This window comes from Hibiscus syriacus, unplaced genomic scaffold (assembly GCF_006381635.1).
Source record: "Hibiscus syriacus cultivar Baekdansim isolate YM2019G1 unplaced genomic scaffold, ASM638163v2 tig00110634_pilon, whole genome shotgun sequence".
NCBI lineage: Eukaryota > Viridiplantae > Streptophyta > Magnoliopsida > Malvales > Malvaceae > Hibiscus > Hibiscus syriacus.
Window position 1 is genome coordinate 488,753 of NW_024062807.1, and position 20,184 is coordinate 508,936.

Genomic DNA, 20,184 nt, shown 5'->3' on the forward strand with positions numbered 1-20,184 from the left:
ATTTGGATTAAAGTTAAAAATTCTCAACCCTACCCAAGATAATATTATAATTATACCTTATCTATTTAAAGAATAATTGTAATAATATCCCATTAAATCCTATTTTATCTAATAAAAATGGAAATTGCGAATATATATAGTGTCAGATCGAATACAAGTTTTTACCCTAAAAATCATATCAGGTGAAGCCTCCATAAACCATCCATAAACCAAGTTGGATGACAGGTGACAGGGTGTAATACTCATGTCGGATTCAAGTGTGCCAAAAATATGACCTAACCCGACCCATCCCTAACCTAAACCAGCCAATAACATATCAGTCGATGCATCGTTTTTGTTCCGATATTATAACTACAAACGTTTATAAAAGAAGCAACCCTTGTAAAGTTTTTGATTACCCAACACAGATCGAATAATTCAAAGAGCCAAGATATTTCAAGACTAGCATATAAGGTGGAGTTTGGTTCGCTGTAATGTTTATGAGGGAATTGAAATCTGTGAAGGAATTAGAATCTGTAAAGGAATTGGAATCTATCAAGAATTGAAATCAAATTCCATATTTTGTTTGATTAGCATGAAATGAAATTGGAATCCAATTCCATATTCTATTTGGTTCGCAGACATGTCCGATGAATTTTAATTCAGTAATATAAAATGACAGAATTGCCCTTCTTATTTTTTTTGCTTTATTTTAGATTGTTTTATAACTTACATGTTGTAATATATTATAAAAAATTAAAAAATATTAAATTTTCATTTTATTGATTGATTATTTATTTCAATAAATTATAAAAATCATGCTAATAAACATTATAAGTTAAAATCATCGCAATCAAAATATGTTAATAAGTTACCAAAAGATAGAACAATATTTCGATACATTCCAATCAGAGTATGTTAATTAGTTACCAAAAAATATACCAAAAACTATTTTTATTCAATATATGAATTAGAAACCCGACCCAACCCGACACAAAATAATAAAAAAAATTATTTTTATTCAATAAAAATATTGACTTAATTGAAAAACAATTATAGGAGTATTATTGTAATTATTCCTAAATATATAAGGTAAAATTATATATTTTTTCGGGTCGGTCCAGTTATTTCCACCCTAAACCCGAACCCGACCCGAATATCACACTTAAAAAAACCCGACCTGACCCAAATATCACACTTAAAAAAACCCGACCCAACTCGACCAAAATATCACTTAAAAAACCCGACCCGACCCGAACAAAATAAAGTTTCACCCGACCCGACCCGAATATATGAATTAAAAATCCGACCCGACCCGAAATAATAAAAAATATTTTTATTTAATAAAAACAATAACTTAATTGAAAAAAATATATATATAGAGGGATATTATTGTAATTATTCATAAATATATAAGGTAAAATTATATATATTTTCGGGTCGGATATTTTTCACCCTAAACACGAACTCGACCCGACCCGAATATCACACTTAAAAAAACCGACCCGACCCGACCAAAATAAAGTTTCACCCGACCCGACCCGAAATAATAAAAAAAATATTTTTATTCAATATATGAATAAGTTACCAAAAGATTGATGAGGGTAGTATGGTCAAACTTCAATTCCCTCCAACAAGGGAATTGAATTTCATCCATTCTTGGATGGAATTCAATTTCTCTCATTTGATGGAAAGTTGAAGCCATGAGGGATTCCAATTCCCTTGGAAAACTTGAACCAAACATGGGAAAGTGGTGAAATTGGATTCTAATTTTCCCCAATTCCAAGGGATTCCATCCAACCAAATGCCACCTAAGTTTATTGTTGCAAAAATAGACTGCAGATCATATTATTATTTCCTACGAGTTGCAACATCACTCAAATAAACTGAGAAATAAAATGCATATGGATGAATAAACAGACATATGAAACTGAGTTCTGAATCATATTGAAGCAGAAAACTACTTATCTCTCGATACCCAGCTAGTGGTGCTTGTTTAAGGCCATAGATGACGGTCTTGTGCAGTTTCAAAGAACAAACTCCTAGATATCATTAAGGACGAAAGCCTTATTGCAAAATAAAGACGCTCGGTTGCACCAAATAGACAATCAATTATCTTGTGGCGCCTCGAATCTTGTTGGCGTATCGATGCCCATCATGCAGCAAAGACCCGACACTAAAATTAAAAGCAACACGAGTCCCTGAAAATCAAGTAGTGCAGCCACATTAGAACCCCATATATGTCACAGCGGCAACACTTTTATGAACATTGAAAGACCGGAATGCATATTCAAATTCGTATAATCATATCACCGCACTGATAAAAATAAAAGCATACCGAATCCAAGAACGGATTAGTTAACACTGAAAGACAATAATGTATATCCATATATATAACCATATAATAGAAAGTAGGCATGAACGAACCGAACGAACACGAACAAGTATATCTTCATGTTCATTCGTTTAACTTTAACCGAATGAACACGAACAACTAAACAAAAATAATTTCTCGTTCGTGTTCACTTGTTAAGTAATGTAGTTTGTTCATGTTCGTTCATTAAAATGATAAACGAACGAACATAAAATATAATTTTCTTTTAAATCAAGCAAAAATTCTTAAAATACTATAAATAGACGAACATTAATATAAATTTAATTAAACAGGCTGATTACTGAACGTCAACGAACATAACCAAACGGATTACCGAACGTTCACGAATGTAAATGAACGAAGGAGCCCTTTCTTCATGTTCGTTCATTTAATTAAACCAACAGAAAATCTTGTTCATGTTCGTTCAATAAATAAACGAACTTCGCGCTAATAGAAAGACATTGCTGTTAGATTAGAGGTGAGAGAAGTGTGAAGCACAAGGGCAGAGGCTTACAACTAAAACTCCCTCTAGGAGTGACGATTTTAGCTTGCAAACCTCATCACAGATTTGACCACTGGCTGAAGCATTCTTGGGATTATCTTCAACAAGAAACCTTTCAAGCTCTTTATATCCGGGATAGTGGGTGGATTTAAAAGGATCAGAAACATAAAGAGCTGCATATTTAGCCCCGGATTGCTCCACTGAACTCATAACTTCATTCAAAATCTCGCCTGCATATTTAAATAAAAACAACAAATGAATACGTTTCGAATAAATGAATCTTCAACAAAATAAGACACATACTCTCGGGGAATGGTTGGTCAAGTTCTTTCAGAGATTGAAAGCCTCCATGGCATAGAACAACCAAATCGGTCTCCCCCTTTGTTCTCTGTTCCATCCTTGAAACTAGATGATCCTGCTTATGTTTTTTATCAGAAAATTGTGAAAAGGGTTTAATAAGATGGAGATAAAAAAAATGCTAAAATCATTGTCATACTACCACATTTTGGGTAATTTTGATGGGTTAATGTTGTGGAAAAAAATAGTTCGTAGGGGTGTTGCAGAAATTATTTTTCCAAGTAGGGTGAAATCAATCGTAGATGAGGGGAAAATGCTCAAACCACTGGCGTCTTCCCTATGCTGCATGTAGGTGAAAGCCAACCTTATCAATGTATCAACCCAGACAGGCGTCTTCCCAGAGACGCCAAGTTTTCCAGACGTCTTCTCCCATACACTATTCACACCACCCTAGTTGGGAAAATAATTTCCTCTTCACGCCATATGAGCAAATCTTTTTTTTCCACCACATTATCTAAGGAAAATTGCCCCACATTTTGTATTGATGCATTTTATTTATTTAAAAAAAAACTATTGAAGTTAACTTACATGGATCGAATGCAAGTTTCCAAGTTTCTGGAAACCGCCACCCTCTATAGAGCATGATTCTGAAAATGCAACATTACTGATTCCCAAACCATGCCCACAAGCTTCCTTAAAACTTGAAACCAACAAATTCTCCATTGTTTCCTCTTCAGAGGTAGCTACATATGGAAATGCCAATGAGAAGTTGGACCTGGTAAAAGAGGCCTGTTCAACGATACGCATCATTATGAAAAAGCAGAGACGTTGAATCTAAAGTAATTAATGCATTAACTGATGAATATATATAGAAGAATTGTAACCAGGTGAAATCTAGTCACCTTAAGCAAGTTCAAAAGAGCCGGATCCACATGTTTGCTTCCTGCAACATCTGAAGAGTGCAACTACAAAAAAGACCAACATCCTTAAGTAACATCTTTAAGTCAAGCGAAAAAGGAAGCTAGCACGGCATGCAATTTATCACAATGCAACAGCGAATTAAATGTACCTTCAACCTCTTCAAGGAAATAATAAAAAGCATACTACCATCATACATCACAACAGTAGGTCACAACAGTATGTCTATCCAGATCGTGACAAAAAATAATGTTGCAAATAATGTTTCTATTATACATCATCCAGCATGCTAACTATTTTCAACTCATTTAGATTCTAGATTACATGAAAAATAATGTTGCAAATCTATTCGACTACAGTATTGACTACCGAAAGAAGTAAAGAAATTCACTCTGCAAAATACATCATCATCGAGGGGGAAAAAAGGTCCACTAATATCATTAGTATATCACTTCTCCATGTTGTAGGCAGTGATTATTGATGACAAAAAGATGCTGAAAACTGAAAGCTTAGAACACAAAACATGAAATTCGAAGAATATTACCTCTCTATCAACAAAAACAAAGGCGAGATTGACAGAGCGTTCATTTTTCCTCTCAGAGCACTAAAATCAAAACAGAAAAATCGCAATTAATTAAGGAAACCAGCAAATTTAAAACCATGGCTATAAGACTGAAGAGAAAGAAACTTCAAAATACCAGTAAGTCAGACCAACCCCCTTGAGAGAGAACAGAGTTAGCTAGATCCTTAGGAGACATGATCTGATAATTTACAGATTCCTTCAATTCATTGTTGGATAAGCTGCAAAGCACAAATCAATATATATTTGAAAGAAAACGAGATCCCAATTCCCAATTTACAACAACCCTAAACTAGAAACTTTCAAATTTTACGAATTCGATCCAATGAAATCAGAAATTAAGACAAAAGAACTTACACCGGAGACCATAGAAAAGCGGGAACAGTGGATGCCGCTGAAATCTGCGCCGCTGCAACGAAACCCACCATCATCGCCACCACAAATATCTTGAAACCCATCGCGATGATTGGTATTGTGTATTTTTCTTCTTCTTATTAACTGAATAATTTGGTCCGATCAATTCGTATGTGAAGAGAACCAGAATTTCATTAGCACTTGAAAAACAACAAAGGAAGGTGCAGTGTTCACTTAATTTAGACTTTGGGTCTTTGAGATCTGGGCCGTCACTAATACTTTGAGGGCAAAATTGGCCCAATAGGCCATACGGGTAGAAAAAATTGTCTCAAAAATTAATTTGGGATTTACGGTAAATGTTACAGTACAAGAAAAACCCGTTACGTTCACGTGACGAGTTTGCTCAAATAATATTTTTATTCAATCTCGTCACATTGAATTAACAAGTTTTTTTTAAAAAGTATTTTTTATTGGATTTTGTTACGTCGAAGTGATAAGTTCAAATAAAAAATATATTTTATTAAAATTCATCATTTTCATATGACGAGTTCTAAATCACTGTAACAAATGTCGTAATTCTTAAAATAATATCTATGGTATCGTATTGGACTAAATAAAACCGCTTACTGTATTGGACCAATTTTACCATTTTTGTCCCAATAAATTTCTTAATGGAAAAAGGGTAAACGATTTATTCACTCACTAAATTATAGTGTCCATTTTATTCTTATATGATGTTAAATATTTTTCAAATAAAATATTATTTTGTGTAATAAATTAAGTAAAAAAGTTGATAAAATCTTTAGTATGAACTTATTTTCTTTGTACACTTAGGGTTGTAAATTGGTTGAGTTAGTTCGAATATTGTTTAGCTCGACTCTACTCGAAAACTTAAAAATAAAATTCGAATTGGTTTGAAAAATCATGAGCCTAAAATTTTTAAACTCGACTCGAACTCGAAACCATTAATTAAAGCTTGTAAGCTCAAAATAAAAAAAAATATTAAATTTAACTCGATTGAAGCCCAAATTCAAACTCGAACTTGAACTTTTGATACATGATTTTAAAAAAAATATATAAATATTAATATTATTAAAAATATAATTTTTTAAAAGTAAAATCTTATTATATTATGTTTTGAGTTGCCCGAAAATTTTTCAAGTCGAATATTTATTTAATTTTGACCAAATCAATTTTAAATAACTCAATATTTGTCTCGTATCACTTACCCCACTCTATGCATCTATATAACACTTTAATAGACTCATTTGGTTTGACGGTATCGTAAAAGATAATTAAATTAATAAAATTTATAAATATACAAAAAATTAAATTTATTGAATTATGTAGAATGGGGACTAAATTAATAAAATATCTAAAGAATAAACTATTATTAATAAGATTAAGCTCATTTGAATTTTAACGGTGAAATATATTTGTAAGAATATTTTAATTAAGATATTAAATTATAAGATAGACTACGCATTTGATAAATAAAAGATTTGTTTTGGTTTGTTTTAGTACCTAAACTTTCAATTTTTTTCAAAATCATACTTAACGTATAGTTATTGTCTCCTTTTAGTATCTCACCATTACAAACTTAATATGTTTAATATTTAAACTTTCAATTTTGTTCAAAATCATACATAATGTTTAGTTTTTTGTTTTATTTTAGTATCCAACCGTTAAAAACTTAACGTGTTTAGTACCTAAACTATCGATTTTAGTCCGTTTTAGTAAACGAAATAAGCCTAAATGGCTTTAGTTATCAAGTAGAAACAGTAATTGCACCCGGAATCTGAGAATTACCTAGCATTACTTGTTAGCCATTTGTATTAGTTGGTCCATTGCCGCATGCTCGATGTTCCTACAGATTAAACCACATTATTCTAGTTGAAGCACCATTTCATAAGGCTACCAACAACACTCGAAGACAACTATCTATCTCACCTTCTGTCTACTTCTCCCCCATTCTGAGTTTGTCGAATGGGGTATACTCTCTGATATTATCGAGCTATGAATAGGTTTCGAACATCAAGTCAAAACTCAAAACGTGGGAAGATATGGAATATGAGTGTTCGTTTGCCTTCTCGGTGCGTTCAGATGGTGTGTTAATGGAGTGTTTAATCCTATTCTATATAACTGCATGAATCATGAAGGCTGAATAACAGTATAGAGACCGTGGACTATCATATAACTTGTTTAATCTGTGGACTATCGTATGTGTGTACTTCTCCCCCTGAATTCTTCTGGCAGAATTTCAGTGCAAGCTTGTTTAAATAGATACATAAGAATAAGATGCCAAGGCCTTAGGCTAGTATGCAGTGTTTTGAAAACCGGACCGGACCGGCCGGTTCAATCGGAAACCGTTGTCAGGTCCGGTTCATTTTAACCCGGTAAACCGCTATTAGTGAACCGCAAGGAACCGTTGAACCGACTGTGAACCATTCGAATCGGACCAGACCGAAACCGCTAAGAACCGGCCATCAAGAAAAAATTAAAAAAGTTATAATTTTTATTTTGAAGGTTAATAAACTTTTTTTTGGATTTAATGTGTAATGTTTGGAGATTTTTATTAGAAATAAATCAAGTAATGAATGATGGAATTTTGGTGTGGGGATGTTTTTAGTTTTTTATTAAATGTTTTTGGTATTTTTATTTAATTTTTTAAATAATTATGACGTCGTCCGTTATTCGACCGGTCTAACCGGTTCGATCGGTTGAACCATTGAACTGGTAGCACGGTCGGTTCGCTGACCGGTCAGGTTCTAAAAACCATGCTAGTACGACCTCTTCGGTTACATGCATGTGTCTTATTGTAATTTTGATTTGTTAATATAGGGTAACTCATCTCTATGTAGGTAAAGGCAGCTAACGTGTATGAACCAAACGACCTCGGTGGTAATAAAATTATTGTTATTTTTTTAGGTCCCGTGTTCGAGCACTAGAAATGTCAGGAGTGTGAGCGTTCAATGTTTAATGGTCGAGAATATTCAGTTCTGCCTCCTGCAGAACCCGAACAAGAGGGAAATAGAATTGATTTTGTTTACTTTGTGTAGAGAGGTCGTTTTGCATCTATATAACTCGTTTTAACGCCGTTAACTATTAAAGGCCGAGTGACCAAAAAAACCCCATATATTAGTTCATTAAGGAAATTAAAAAAAATTTAAAGTACAATGAGTGTAATAAGAGAGAGTAAAGTTCAGTTGTCAAATTTATAATTATTATCTAATTTGCAGAAATGTTTCTTCTCCAAATTCAATCCCAAATCTACATGCAAATCGCCCTGATTATGATGAACTGACGATGATTCCTCTCTCTTAAACTCTCTATTTCCCCTTCACCAGTGTTATAATTCACATCAATCTAGAAGAAACTCACACCATGTTCTTGTTCATTGTGGCATTCGCATGCGTAAAACGCGATCACATCTCTTTCGCTTAGTTTCTTATCCTTCACGAATCGACTCCATCCTCCTGTAAACACGAAGCTTTGGCTACTCCGACAATAACAATACCGGAACTTCCAAGTTTTCACCGATTCGTCATAGAAAACAAGCTCGAGATCTTCGTATCCACCATTGTTGATTGTTTTGAATGCACGGAAAGTGTTTGATGGCATGTTTCTTTGGGATCACGAGCCTGTTCAGCTTTCCCACGTCGCTCGGAGTTAATTCCTTCAGAAATAGTTGGATACACGTGAATTGGAAATCGCCATGGATGATATTCGATTTCTCGTCCTTTGTGGGCATGAATTGACGAGAATCGTAGTTGACTATCAATTTTCCCCACTTTTGTATTGTTTTTAGGGATGAGCATGTGACTCGAATTCAATGAGTTTCGACCCGATCGGATCTGGTCAGGTTGGATTGGGTTTTTTTATGTGATGTTCGGGTCGGATTCGTGTTTAAGGTTAAAAATATCTTACCCGTCCAAAATATATATATAAATTTACCTTATATATTTATGAATAATTATAATAATACACTCTATATATTATTTTTTTCAATTAAGTCACTATTTTTATTGAATAAAAATATATTTTTTATTATTTCAGGTCGGGTAGAGTTTTTAAGTTATATATCAGTCAGGTTCAGATGAAATCTTGTTTTGGTCGGGTTGAGTCAGGTTTCGGGTAGAGGATTCATTATTCTCGGGTCGGGTCGGGTCAGGTGGACTAAAAACCCAACTCATACCCATCTCTAAATGTCTCCCTCACATTCATAGTTAAACTTGACCCAGTAGGAGTGGTTTTCTGCAGTTGTCGCGAATTGGTAGCTATGGACCTTTCCGGTTTCTTAAACAATTTTCGTAGTGTTGTGGTAGCATTTAGTTCTATGTTAGAAGAGAACTTTTTAAACAATTTTAATACGAGCATAGGAGGGGTAAAACAATTAGGCATCTCGACCCATGAAATGCCCGGATCCCATCTGAAAAGTCGTTGCAAGTCTGTGGATGTTTCGATTTCGAGAATAGCTTCCAGAGGGGTAAAACAATTTATTTTTCGAACGATACATAGATTTAAATTGTGGTTGTGAATTAGGGTCGGTTCCGTGTTAGAGGCTAGCTTGAGAGACTCATTTGTTGATCGCATTGAAGGGGTTTATAGGATTAGTGTGATAATTATACCTGGACCTTTTTAATATGACTCATATTAGTCGTTTACGGTATCGAAACTACGAAAAATTTTGTTCGATGTGTTCGGTTCGTTCGGGTTTGATGTCACGATGTTGTGTTAGTATTCACATTGTCCCAAAACAATTGTGTACTCATTTCGATCTTGATGTCCTGCGAAATCGAATGTATTGAATTGTCATATGCTTGTTTTCCTTATGTAAGAATTGAAAGGATAAAGTACACCATAGGTCATTGAACTATACTAAAATGATTGTTTTGGTTATTGAACTTTTAAAAGTTACAAAATGATCATTAAATTTATTGAACTATCACAAAATATCTATCCTTTTTACAATTATTATAACATTGCAGTGACCATTTTTTGTGATGGTTCAATCAATTTAATGACCATTCTGTTGACCAAAATATCATTTGAACATAGTTAAGCGACTTTTGGTGTGCGTGCAACTACGCATTTGGTTATTAAATTATTAGTTTTAGTCTATTTTAATATTTAAACTTTTAATTTTTTAAAAGCATACTTAACTTCTAGTTTTTTTTTTCATTTTGGTATCATGCTAACGTTAAGTTTTGAAAAATTGATAGTACTAAAATGAACCAAAATATAGTTTATGACTAAATGCATTAAATTTTTAACAGTAGATATTAAAAAACAAAAAAAAGAAATGTTAGACATAATATTTTAAAATAAAAGTTTAGATATTAAAACAGATTAAATTGATAGTTTAAGTATTAAATGTATAATTTACCCTAATTATAAATAAAATTAGAAAAAATTAATTGTTTCAGTCGTATGTTAAACTACCGCACGTGCAACTTTCCCAAATCGTTATTCATTCGTCGGCCTGGAAAATCAGAAAATACATAAACAAAACTGATTTCTTCTGAGAAAAAGAAGAATAAAGAAGAGGAAATATTACGTAGAAAATTGTTGTTGGTTTTGTTATTATTATTTTAATAAATCGATAAAAATTATTAAAATATTATTAATTTTACAGATTTTGTTAATATTAAACTCTTTACCGAGTTTGTTAATATATCAAAAAAATATTTTAAATAATTATTTATTTTGATATATTATCAAGCTCGGTAAGTCGCTCTAATAATATTTTCTGATTATTTTTTTTAATTTAGATTTATTAAATTTCATTTCGATGTAGCCTTGCAAAAGCCCAAATCAGAGGCAAAAAGACGAAAGAAACAGTTGGAATTTGATTAGATTGATGTTGGTTTTGGAGGGGCAATCAAAATTTGGATGAATTGCAGCAGATGATTGATTTGTTGTTGCTCTCTGAATCTGAGAGATGCGATTCATGCTTGTCTTCGTGATTACGATAAGCTTCTCTATGTGGCCGTCATCCTCATTTACATCCAGTAATTCCACTTCTTCCTCGTTGATTCTAACCCTAATTTACTGTTCACGCGCATAATCTTTTCGATTTTTCGATTGATTCAGATTGGGTGCGCCTTGACCGGATCCCTCGGCGCATTGTACAACGGTGTGTTGCTCACCAATTTGGGCATAGCCTTGTTCGCTTGGTCGCCATCGAGAGCGGCAGTCAAAGCTTAGGCCGAGCTTACGCCGTTTTGCTCTTTTGCGCCATTTTGCCCGACGTTTCATGGTTCGTCCTCTTCGCCCACGATATTTGGAACATGCCGAAGAGAGCACGGCGATGGGGAAGAGAAGGGAAAATCGCGGGATGTTGTTCATTTTCTCGGTGAGATTAACGCTTGCGATGGAGATAGTTGGGTGTTTCGTGAGATTATGGTCGTATCTCTTGTGGTTTCAGATATACAGGCTTGGGGTTTCGTATGTAAGCAATGGTGCAGATATAAGAGACCCTGATTTTGATTTGAGAATGGATTTTTTAGCCCCTTCAACTCCCTCAAACGCCTTACTTAGACAGTGCTCTCAAAATGAATCTGATGAAGCTTTAGGAGGCGCCATTTATGATCCTCCTTATTACTCTTCTCTCTTTGAGGATCGTCAGCTACAAAATAGAAATTCATGATATTGGTGGAAGTGGATCTGCTCCTGATGTTGAAACTTCTTTGCTAAAGCCATCACTTGTTTCGACTCTTCGGGTTATCGATGTAAGCATCTATCTGTTCTTTTCCTCCGACTTTCCGCTTTACACTTTTTTTTTTGCCTTTTAGCAATGGTCCAGTAGCTCTTACGACTGCATAACTATGAAATCAGTCACTCTGACTTCTATGTAGATTTAGATTTTAGATAGTAATACTATATGGGGAGTCATTTAGTTGTTTGAAGTTACCACTGTCTTTTTCTGTTGGACTATTTATGTCCTTTCTTGTTCACCAAGTTCCATAAAGTTGAAGAATGGCTTTCTGTTCGGTGAATGTTTATAGGGAAGCTTTGTGCTTATTTGGTGCGATTGTTGAAATTTATTGGCATTACCTATCTTGATTGTCAGCTTCAAAAGGAACTAGATTTTGATTACCAATAAAGTAATGAAATTTTACTGATTCTGGCGTATATCTGATAGGATTTCACTGGCTTTTTTTTCTTCCATTTCTCTGATAAAGTGTTTCTTTTCTTTTTGGCTCGATCCTACATAAGTTTAGAGTTTAGTTTTTCTGGTGATGCTGGTGGTGATTTTATCCTATTTGTCATGTATGGTTTATTCCTGCAGTTTTTTAGAGTAAGTACACCGGAGGTCCTGAACCATATTAAAATGATCGGTTTGGCCATTGAACTTTAAAAAGGTAAAGACTGTCATTAAATTTATTGAAATGTTACAAAATGATCATTAATTTATTGAACTTTTACAATTAATTATAACGCGCAGTGACCATTTTATAAACTTCAAAATTTTGTGACTTTTGAAAGTTCAGTGACCAAAAACAATCGTTTTAGCATATTTCAATGACCTCTGGCATACTTTACCCTTTTTTAATGGCTTGTTTAATCCTTCGTCTGATCTCTACTTTGCATCAGGAAACCAAAAGGTAATAAATCAATAAATAAAAATCAGTGCTCGTAACCTATCACGAGTATTTCTCCATCCCTATTCAGGACTGAAATGTATTGGAGAGATATATTGAAAAAAACATAATTAAATGTATTAGAAGAGATAGATTGAAAAAAAAACTATAACTAAATGTATTAGGAAAGATACATTGAAAAAACTATAATTAAATGCATTAGGAGAGAGATACTGAAATGTTTTGAAGGCATGAGTTACTTGCATGGGTTTGGCTTTTCTCTTCTGTTTTTCATGGATTTAGCTACACTTGTCCCGTCCCATAATCAGTTTAATTTGTTGTCTACGACTTTGGTGATCCTTAAAGCTAGTTCTTCATCAACTGGGATATGCAAGCTTTTAAATTACGGGTTGTTAATAGCATGGTCCATCTCTTGATAGCATACTTAATGTGGGTTTTCAGTGCTGATTATTGGTTTATAGTTATGATGTTTTCCTAATTGCAAGTCGATCACTTTGTTCGGTGCCTTTACCTGCTGAAACCAACCATTGCAGGAGGAGAATGCTACAATATTGCCTCAGAGTGTTTGAATCTGAGCACGATATCCGTGAAAATTGAGATTATCATTATCATTTTGCTTAAATTTTTTCGGCATGGTGGGAGTGGGATTTGTACAGGTTCCTGCTTTGTCATTCTTTTGGCAGGCAGGATGTAGCTGAAGGTCTTCGAGTTAGAAAGAAAAAAGGCTAACGGTGTGTTGAAACCCCGTAAGAAATATAGTTTTAAAGGGTTTTTTTTCCTCTTATATTCGAGAAAAGTTGAGTTTTTATATGATATAGAGATATGATGATAGTAGAAGCCAAGGTTGATCTCTTAGCTAATAGGCGTATAGTTGTAGATCAGATGTAAGAGCTAGGATTGTGCTCTTCTTTTAGCTTGATTTGCATTTGCCTTTTGCTGCCTGCTGTTTTGGGCAATTTTGCTAAACATTCTTCAAGTGCCCGGGTTATGAGGGTTGATAGTGTTCTTTTGAAACATTCTTGAAGGCACTCGACAAGATAATCGGATTATTATTTGATACACTGAACTAGTCTATGAACTCGGATAATCGTGTCCGGAAAAGTAATTGGTGACTTGTCCGATTAACATTTTCGGACATGATTTTGCCGACCACTTTCCGGATTAACCGAAAGGAAAGTAATCAATTACGTTTGCATAATGCAGCGATCGATCTAACGCCATGGAGCTGGAAACTGCAACCGGATCTATCAGTAACTTATAAACACAGTGTTTGCACCAGCACTTAGTCACAGGCAAACCCTCCAAAACACCCGACTGAAAAAATGACCTTGGGTATAAAATTATTAAAACATTTTTCATCCGTTTGTTATATTTTATAATTAATAAACTTTAAAATGAAAAATGTAAATTTTAAAATGAAAAATTATTAAATTAAAAGTTTTACAAAATATATTAAATTAAATCATTACATTTTACTTATCATATAATTAAAATTAAATTTTTTTAATTATATTAACATATTAAAATTGCATACCAAGTTTAACAAATCATATTAATTAATTTAATAAAATAATAAATTCTCATATATATATAATAATATTAATGAATTTTAATGTATTAAAGTTCATATATTTTAAATTTTACAACATAATATCAAACGAATTAATGATGTCTCTTGCTATTCATATACGTTTCCAAATGAAGAAATTCGAATGAGCATGGCACGGGACCAATTCATTTTTACCATAATCAGTTCAATTCAACCGAACAAATATAATCGTACCTCAACCCATCTATGTAAACCGCAACATGAAGCATGCTCCCCCATGAAAAAAAAAATTCAGGAGGCTAGCTCAGATAGTCAGATATTGCTTGAAATCCTTCTCTACTAGCTTGAAAAGGCCACATTCTACAGCTCTTCATTAACTTGGAATGAACTGATACGTGTTCTAATGATAGATTTGTTAGGAAACATATTACATATTTATATACAAATTATACCTCTAAACTAGGAAACTCTAAGTTAGGAAAGGTACTAATCCTAGGAGATGTAATCCCTTGAAATAAGGGATTTGAAAACAGAAAATAATTACAGAATCTCTTGACAGCTTATTTCTATAATTCCTACGCTCCCCCTCAAACTGGTGTATATATATTGTATATTCCCAGTTTGAATGACAACTCATCAAAAGTCACTCGTGGAAGGGCTTTGGTGAAGATATCTGCAAGCTGTTTCTTCGTCGGAATGTACTGCAGTTGTGGAACTCCATTGTTGACCTTCTCGTAAATAAAATGTCTGTCTATCTCAATGTGTTTCGTTCTATCATGTTGTACTGGGTTTTTTGCTATACTCATAGCTGATTGACTGTCACTAAAAATCTCAAAATTCTTCTTGTCATCTAAGTCCAGTTCTGTGAGCAGTCTTTTAATCCACATTCCTTCACATATTCCGAGAGTCATTGCTCTAAACTCTGATTCAGCACTACTTCGAGAGGCAACGGCTTGTTTCTTACTTCTCCAATTCACCAAATTACCCCAGACGTAGGCACAGTAGCCACTAACCGAGAACCAAACACTAGTCGTCGTCTACAGCTTCCAAGTTCCAACTGGGGATCTGTGACGGGGCTTTGCCAGGGCTTAAAATATGAAGGACGTGATTTTCAGAAACAAAACGACATCGTTTGGTAAGAACTTAATATCAATTCCAATAATTCTATTTTAAATATATTAATTTGTTTTATTTTTGTGTCTGATAATTTGAATATTGTATAAGAACATTTACCGCTTAAGAATAAATATTACTCGATTTTAGAAAGGCAAAGCCATTTGGGTAATGTTGTGAGTAAAAAAATTCTCCCATAATATCATCATAAATTATTTATTGAAGGACGACTATTACTATAATGTTATTACAAAGATATCAAGAATACAATTCGTCTTTTAGAAAAACGAAATGATTCAGAATATGTTTCTTACTTTATTATTTTATTAGTCACAATCCAATTACATGAAATATGAAAAAGATGTTAAATGATCCGTATATCCTTCTCGTCGTTAATCATCTTCAATGATGATATATCTTTCTTGTCGTTAATCATTTATAATCATCTTCAATGATCATTTCTCGTCGCTGGTGTGAAACCTTTAAGAATTATAATTATTCCTTTAATCATAGAGACGATTTGATTATTCTAATATGTTAAAAAGAAGCAAACTTATGCAAGAATTAAATGATCTCCTTAATAAAGAAAATTGTTGTTATTCTTTAAAGACCAAGATTCGAACAACATAAAGTCATAGGTGTGAATTTTCAATGTAAAAAAATTGATAATTATCTTTCAAAGCAATACTCCTTAAATTTGAGCCACAGGCAATTTTCAATGTATGCTTCAATAATAGTACCGAATACAATTTCAAGAAAAATCAATCATGGAGAATGAAAAGGCTAATATCATATAACGAAGTCGTTTGAACTGAATAGGTTTGTTATTAGGTTCTTTTTTTCTTTTTCTTATATAGAAACAGCCAATACTAGCATCTAGCATACTACTAAACTACTACTAATAAATAATAATAATAATAATAGTAATGGAAAAAGAAAGAAAAAAGGTAATAAAATAGAGAAACGAAAACCCTAAAAACCAACACCTTCCTAAGAGGTTCGCTGCCCCCCCCCCCCCCAAAACCAACAATGGAATTCACTTTTATATCTCCTTGAATGTGGTCCCATGGCTATGTGATCTAATAGCAATTCTAAGCTTCAAAAATTCCAGTAAATAACTCGCCCTCTGCTGCATCATATTCTAAGAGATCACAAACCACCCGCAAGGGTATTCACGAAAAGGCTAGCAGTTTTGGGTATCTCCGGATTTGTCGCTGACCGTTTTCCGAAACCTTTGCATCACCATTCGAGTGAGCGGTACTAGGTTGATTGATCAAGTCACCATTTGTTGCTACATTGCTCTTTTCGCCCGCTGCTGCTGGCTTTCCTTCCCACGCTGCAATTTTGAGAACTGAATCAGATCATTTTTCATGGATAAACAGGCACGGATTTATAAAAAAAGAATTGGCGAAGTTCCTTGCCTGCTTTTGCAACAGATGTTTAGTCTTTTTCTCCTGAATTGCTTTCTGGCGAAACTCGTAAAATTCAAAATCGTCTAGGCAAGTTTTGCTGGAATGCTCCTTGAAGATTTTGAGCAACTTAAGCCCCTGCTCGAGCTTGATCTGCACATAAACCAAACAAAGGTTACTCTTGGACTCGGTTAAAAAAAGAAAAACTTTTTTAGAACAAGGAATACCTCTTGTGTATCCCTGCTGTTCGTAACGGGCTTATTCTCATTGTTCTCTAGGGTTATGTGCTTCAAGGAGTTGTTGGGGACATCCTTAACAATGTGCCACTTTAGTGGGAAACAACCAGTCCACTTGTCTTGTTGCCAGAATTCGACGTTCTTCTGAAAGTCAACAGGCCCTACCATTTCAGCAAGCCAACGAATTGCCCACTTGTATTGACCTACAAAATGTTAAAAAAAATCATAGAAATTTAGGGCAGCAACAAATAGAATAAATTGCCAGGCTAGATAAGACACTAACCGAGAAAAAAAGATATAGGGCAGTGAGCAGATTTCTGCTGAGCCTCCTGGTAAGCTGCATCAAGCTTTTGTTACCATTTGGTGTGCTCGCCCAAACATTGTACTTGTGCTTTTATGCACATCATCCTCGCTGTATGATTTAATAACAAAGAACTTGGCATCGTCGAAATCCCAGGATTCCTCTTGGTTATATTGTTCCAGTCTGGAACAATGTATTCCTTTCCTTTCTCCTCATCCCTGGTTCCATCTGAGGGAATATTCTGCCATCGCTAGCTGCTGAGACAGGAGTTGCACCTTTTGGTTCTTAGGTCCCTTGGCCCTAGGTCCCCTGTTCAGTTCATTAAAAACGTCCGTGATATCATTGCCAGAATCGAAGTAACCATTGCCTCGTCCCCTTGGTCTATACTTGTCTGCCAACCAACCTCTTCCATTCGTTCGCAATCATAACCATTAGATCCAAAGCCTATTCCAGATCTAAAGTGTTACCATGCTGGCTATATGGTTTGTTCGGATACATCCTATTGATATAACCATGGCCAGTCCCCATGCCGGACATTGGCCCAGGATGCTGCAGTCCCTACAAATTCAATAGTACAATCAATATAAGTAAATTTTTGAAGGCCAACACAAAAATAACTAAGATCCATATGTGTCAAATACAAAAAAAGGAAATTATTAGACAAGCCAAATCATACATACCATGTAATTAGAATTCGATTGGAAGTTTTGATTCCTTGAAGATGGATAACCATTTGCTTTAGAAGCCGGCTTGCTTATTCCAGTGTTTGTCACATGCCTATGTTGTCCATCAGAATACATAGAGCAATCATGCCATGGGATAGGAGATCGAAACCCATCAAAACCATATCTCGGATCCTGATATCCAGAAGTAGAAAACCCTCCCGATGGTGCTTCCCTTCCATGAGAATTATTGGAATTAAATAGCTGGGATATGACGGTTTTATTCCACCTGGACCATTATTTAACTTCACACTGCCTCCATTGGAATTCAACTTCACCGTTTCAACAGGTAAGGGCTTTTGATCAGCGGCAGCAGAGGTCATAATCTCCCCATGGGGTGGAGCGGCAGGGTTCGGAGTGAACGACCACTGGACAGAGTCACCGGCTGGAAAAAGGGAGGATACTGGTAGTGCTGAGGCCCATACAGTTGACCATCACTACCCAAAGTCGGAACTGGGGAAGTTGCAGGTGAATATGGTCCATATGGTGCATAGCCATAACCATGATACATAACAGATCCATTGTCCGCATATACTCCCTGACAACACAGTATTAAATTAATTTAATGAAAGATAACGCAGCTAACATTTACTTCCAGTACAAGGAGAAAATGAGGACTCACATTAGTCATGTCAACTCCATCTGGATTCACATATTGTGAATAATTATCCCAGTCATTACCAGTGCCGTCAAACCCTGCAATACACAACATACAGATGAAATCAAATTTTAGCTCAATTATTTCAGAATAACAGATCCAAAACCGAAGGAACAGTTTGTTTGCTACCTCCATAGTATAGGCAGATGGATAACCACCAGAATATAGCACATAGTTGGATCCATAAAATCGGGAAGCAAAGGCGTTGCAGATCTCTCAAAGATGGAACTTGGGTATTTCCTGCGTTGCCTGAATCAACCGAACCATACTGATAAACAGAAGGCTACAAAGAAAAAATCACACATTCAGATAACCATCGAAATCCACACCTAAACAACTTGTATATCCGTATTGGTTCCTACATAATTTCCACTAAAACATCCGCATCACACGGCACAGTTTTATCCATAAGAGCACTCAAAGTAGGAAAGGAGGCTACCTTCTTGGCAGGCTCAGGAATATCCAAGGGCTTTGCTTGTGAATCTATAGACAATTTCTGCAACAACTCAGCTGTTTCTAAAAGAAAGCAACAAGTTAAAGAAAAACGATTTTTTCGCGATTTAGACTCACAAATTACGAAGAACAAATCAAAATCAGAGAAAACATTCCTTTCGCAACAAATTCAATCAATCAATCAATCGAATCGAATAACAACAAAATCAAAAGTACTCTTTTGGAATAGTCGAAAGAAGATCAATAACCATATAGGAGCAAGCGGGAGCATCAATCTTGTAAAATTGAGAATAAGAATCGTTCGAAACGGCAAATTCAATGAATAACATGTGGATCGAAAAGCGCAAACAAAGTACAGATCTACACGAAAGAAACACATAAACGAATGATTGAGGATACGACCTGCAGGGGGAGCAACTGTAGGCGCCATCACCACACAATCACTAAACCCTAAAACGAATCCCAAAAGCTCAGATTTGGGGGTTTTTGGAATAGCAAATTACAGCCTCAAAGCCACAGCCGCCAAGAGAGAGAGCGATTTGGGAAATTAGGGAAGCGAGAGAGAGAGATTTGAAAATCCAAATCCGGTGATTCAAATAGCACCACGAGGCCTGTCTCAACTTTGCATCTTTTGTTTTGGTCTTCACCCCATCATACTTTTCCAATGCGCTGTCATTCTACGTGGCTTTATTGTATTGGTTTGTTTGCATCATAGATTCGTTTTTTATTGGTGGGTGACATATGTAGGTAACCGTCGGGGACGTTTCGTTGTTATGGAAGCCGTGAGTCATTGGGAACGAAATTCTTTGGAAACCCTAAATTAGTAGGAGTATTCACAGTTCGGTTAAAACCGTATTAACCGATCGAACCGAAATTTTGATCCATTAACGGTTAATATTTTTTAAAAATTTTATTTTCGGTTAATTCGGTTCGAAATCGGTTAATTAATCAATTTAATCAAAATTATTAAATATTTAATATATTATATATATATATTATTTAGCTTTATGGGGTTTGAACTCGGTTTTTACCGAATTAACCTACCAAATTAACCGAATAATCCAAAAAATATTAAATATATAATATATATTATTTTTAAATTTCGGTTAACCGATCAATTAACTGAACTTAGTTC

At 34.6% G+C, this 20,184-nt stretch overlaps 1 protein-coding gene and 1 pseudogene across 2 annotated transcripts; both read right to left on the minus strand.

The window, feature by feature from the left end:
* Positions 1-1,892: 1,892 nt before the first annotated feature.
* On the minus strand, positions 1,893-10,697 carry LOC120136591. Of its 2 annotated transcripts, XM_039152570.1 has the most exons (9): positions 10,686-10,697; positions 5,008-5,114; positions 4,769-4,871; positions 4,615-4,674; positions 4,055-4,117; positions 3,741-3,941; positions 3,159-3,270; positions 2,868-3,085; positions 1,893-2,180 (listed from the first exon to the last, which is right to left on the minus strand). In XM_039152570.1, the coding sequence occupies exons 2-9, from the start codon at positions 5,106-5,108 to the stop codon at positions 2,088-2,090; spliced, it is 951 nt and encodes a 316-aa protein (XP_039008501.1). In that variant the 5' UTR covers positions 5,109-5,114; positions 10,686-10,697; the 3' UTR covers positions 1,893-2,087. The 2 variants fall into 2 exon arrangements, with proteins under 2 accessions (XP_039008501.1, XP_039008502.1); XM_039152571.1 differs by lacking the exons at positions 4,615-4,674; positions 10,686-10,697 and having other exon boundaries at positions 5,008-5,187.
* Positions 10,698-16,442: 5,745 nt separating this feature from the next.
* Positions 16,443-19,786, minus strand: LOC120136608 (annotated as a pseudogene).
* Between the last annotated feature and the right edge of the window lie 398 nt (positions 19,787-20,184).

Excerpts from the sequence above, each read along its gene's own strand:
- LOC120136591 (XM_039152570.1), bottom strand. The coding sequence starts at position 5,108 with ATGGGTTTCAAGATATTTGTGGTGGCGATGATGGTGGGTTTCGTTGCA. Across the intron at positions 3,942-4,054 it reads CTCTTTTGAACTTGCTTAAG|GCCTCTTTTACCAGGTCCAA; the intron begins GTGACTAGATTT and ends ATCGTTGAACAG. Across the intron at positions 2,181-2,867 it reads TCCTAGAGGGAGTTTTAGTT|GGACTCGTGTTGCTTTTAAT; the intron begins GTAAGCCTCTGC and ends CTTGATTTTCAG.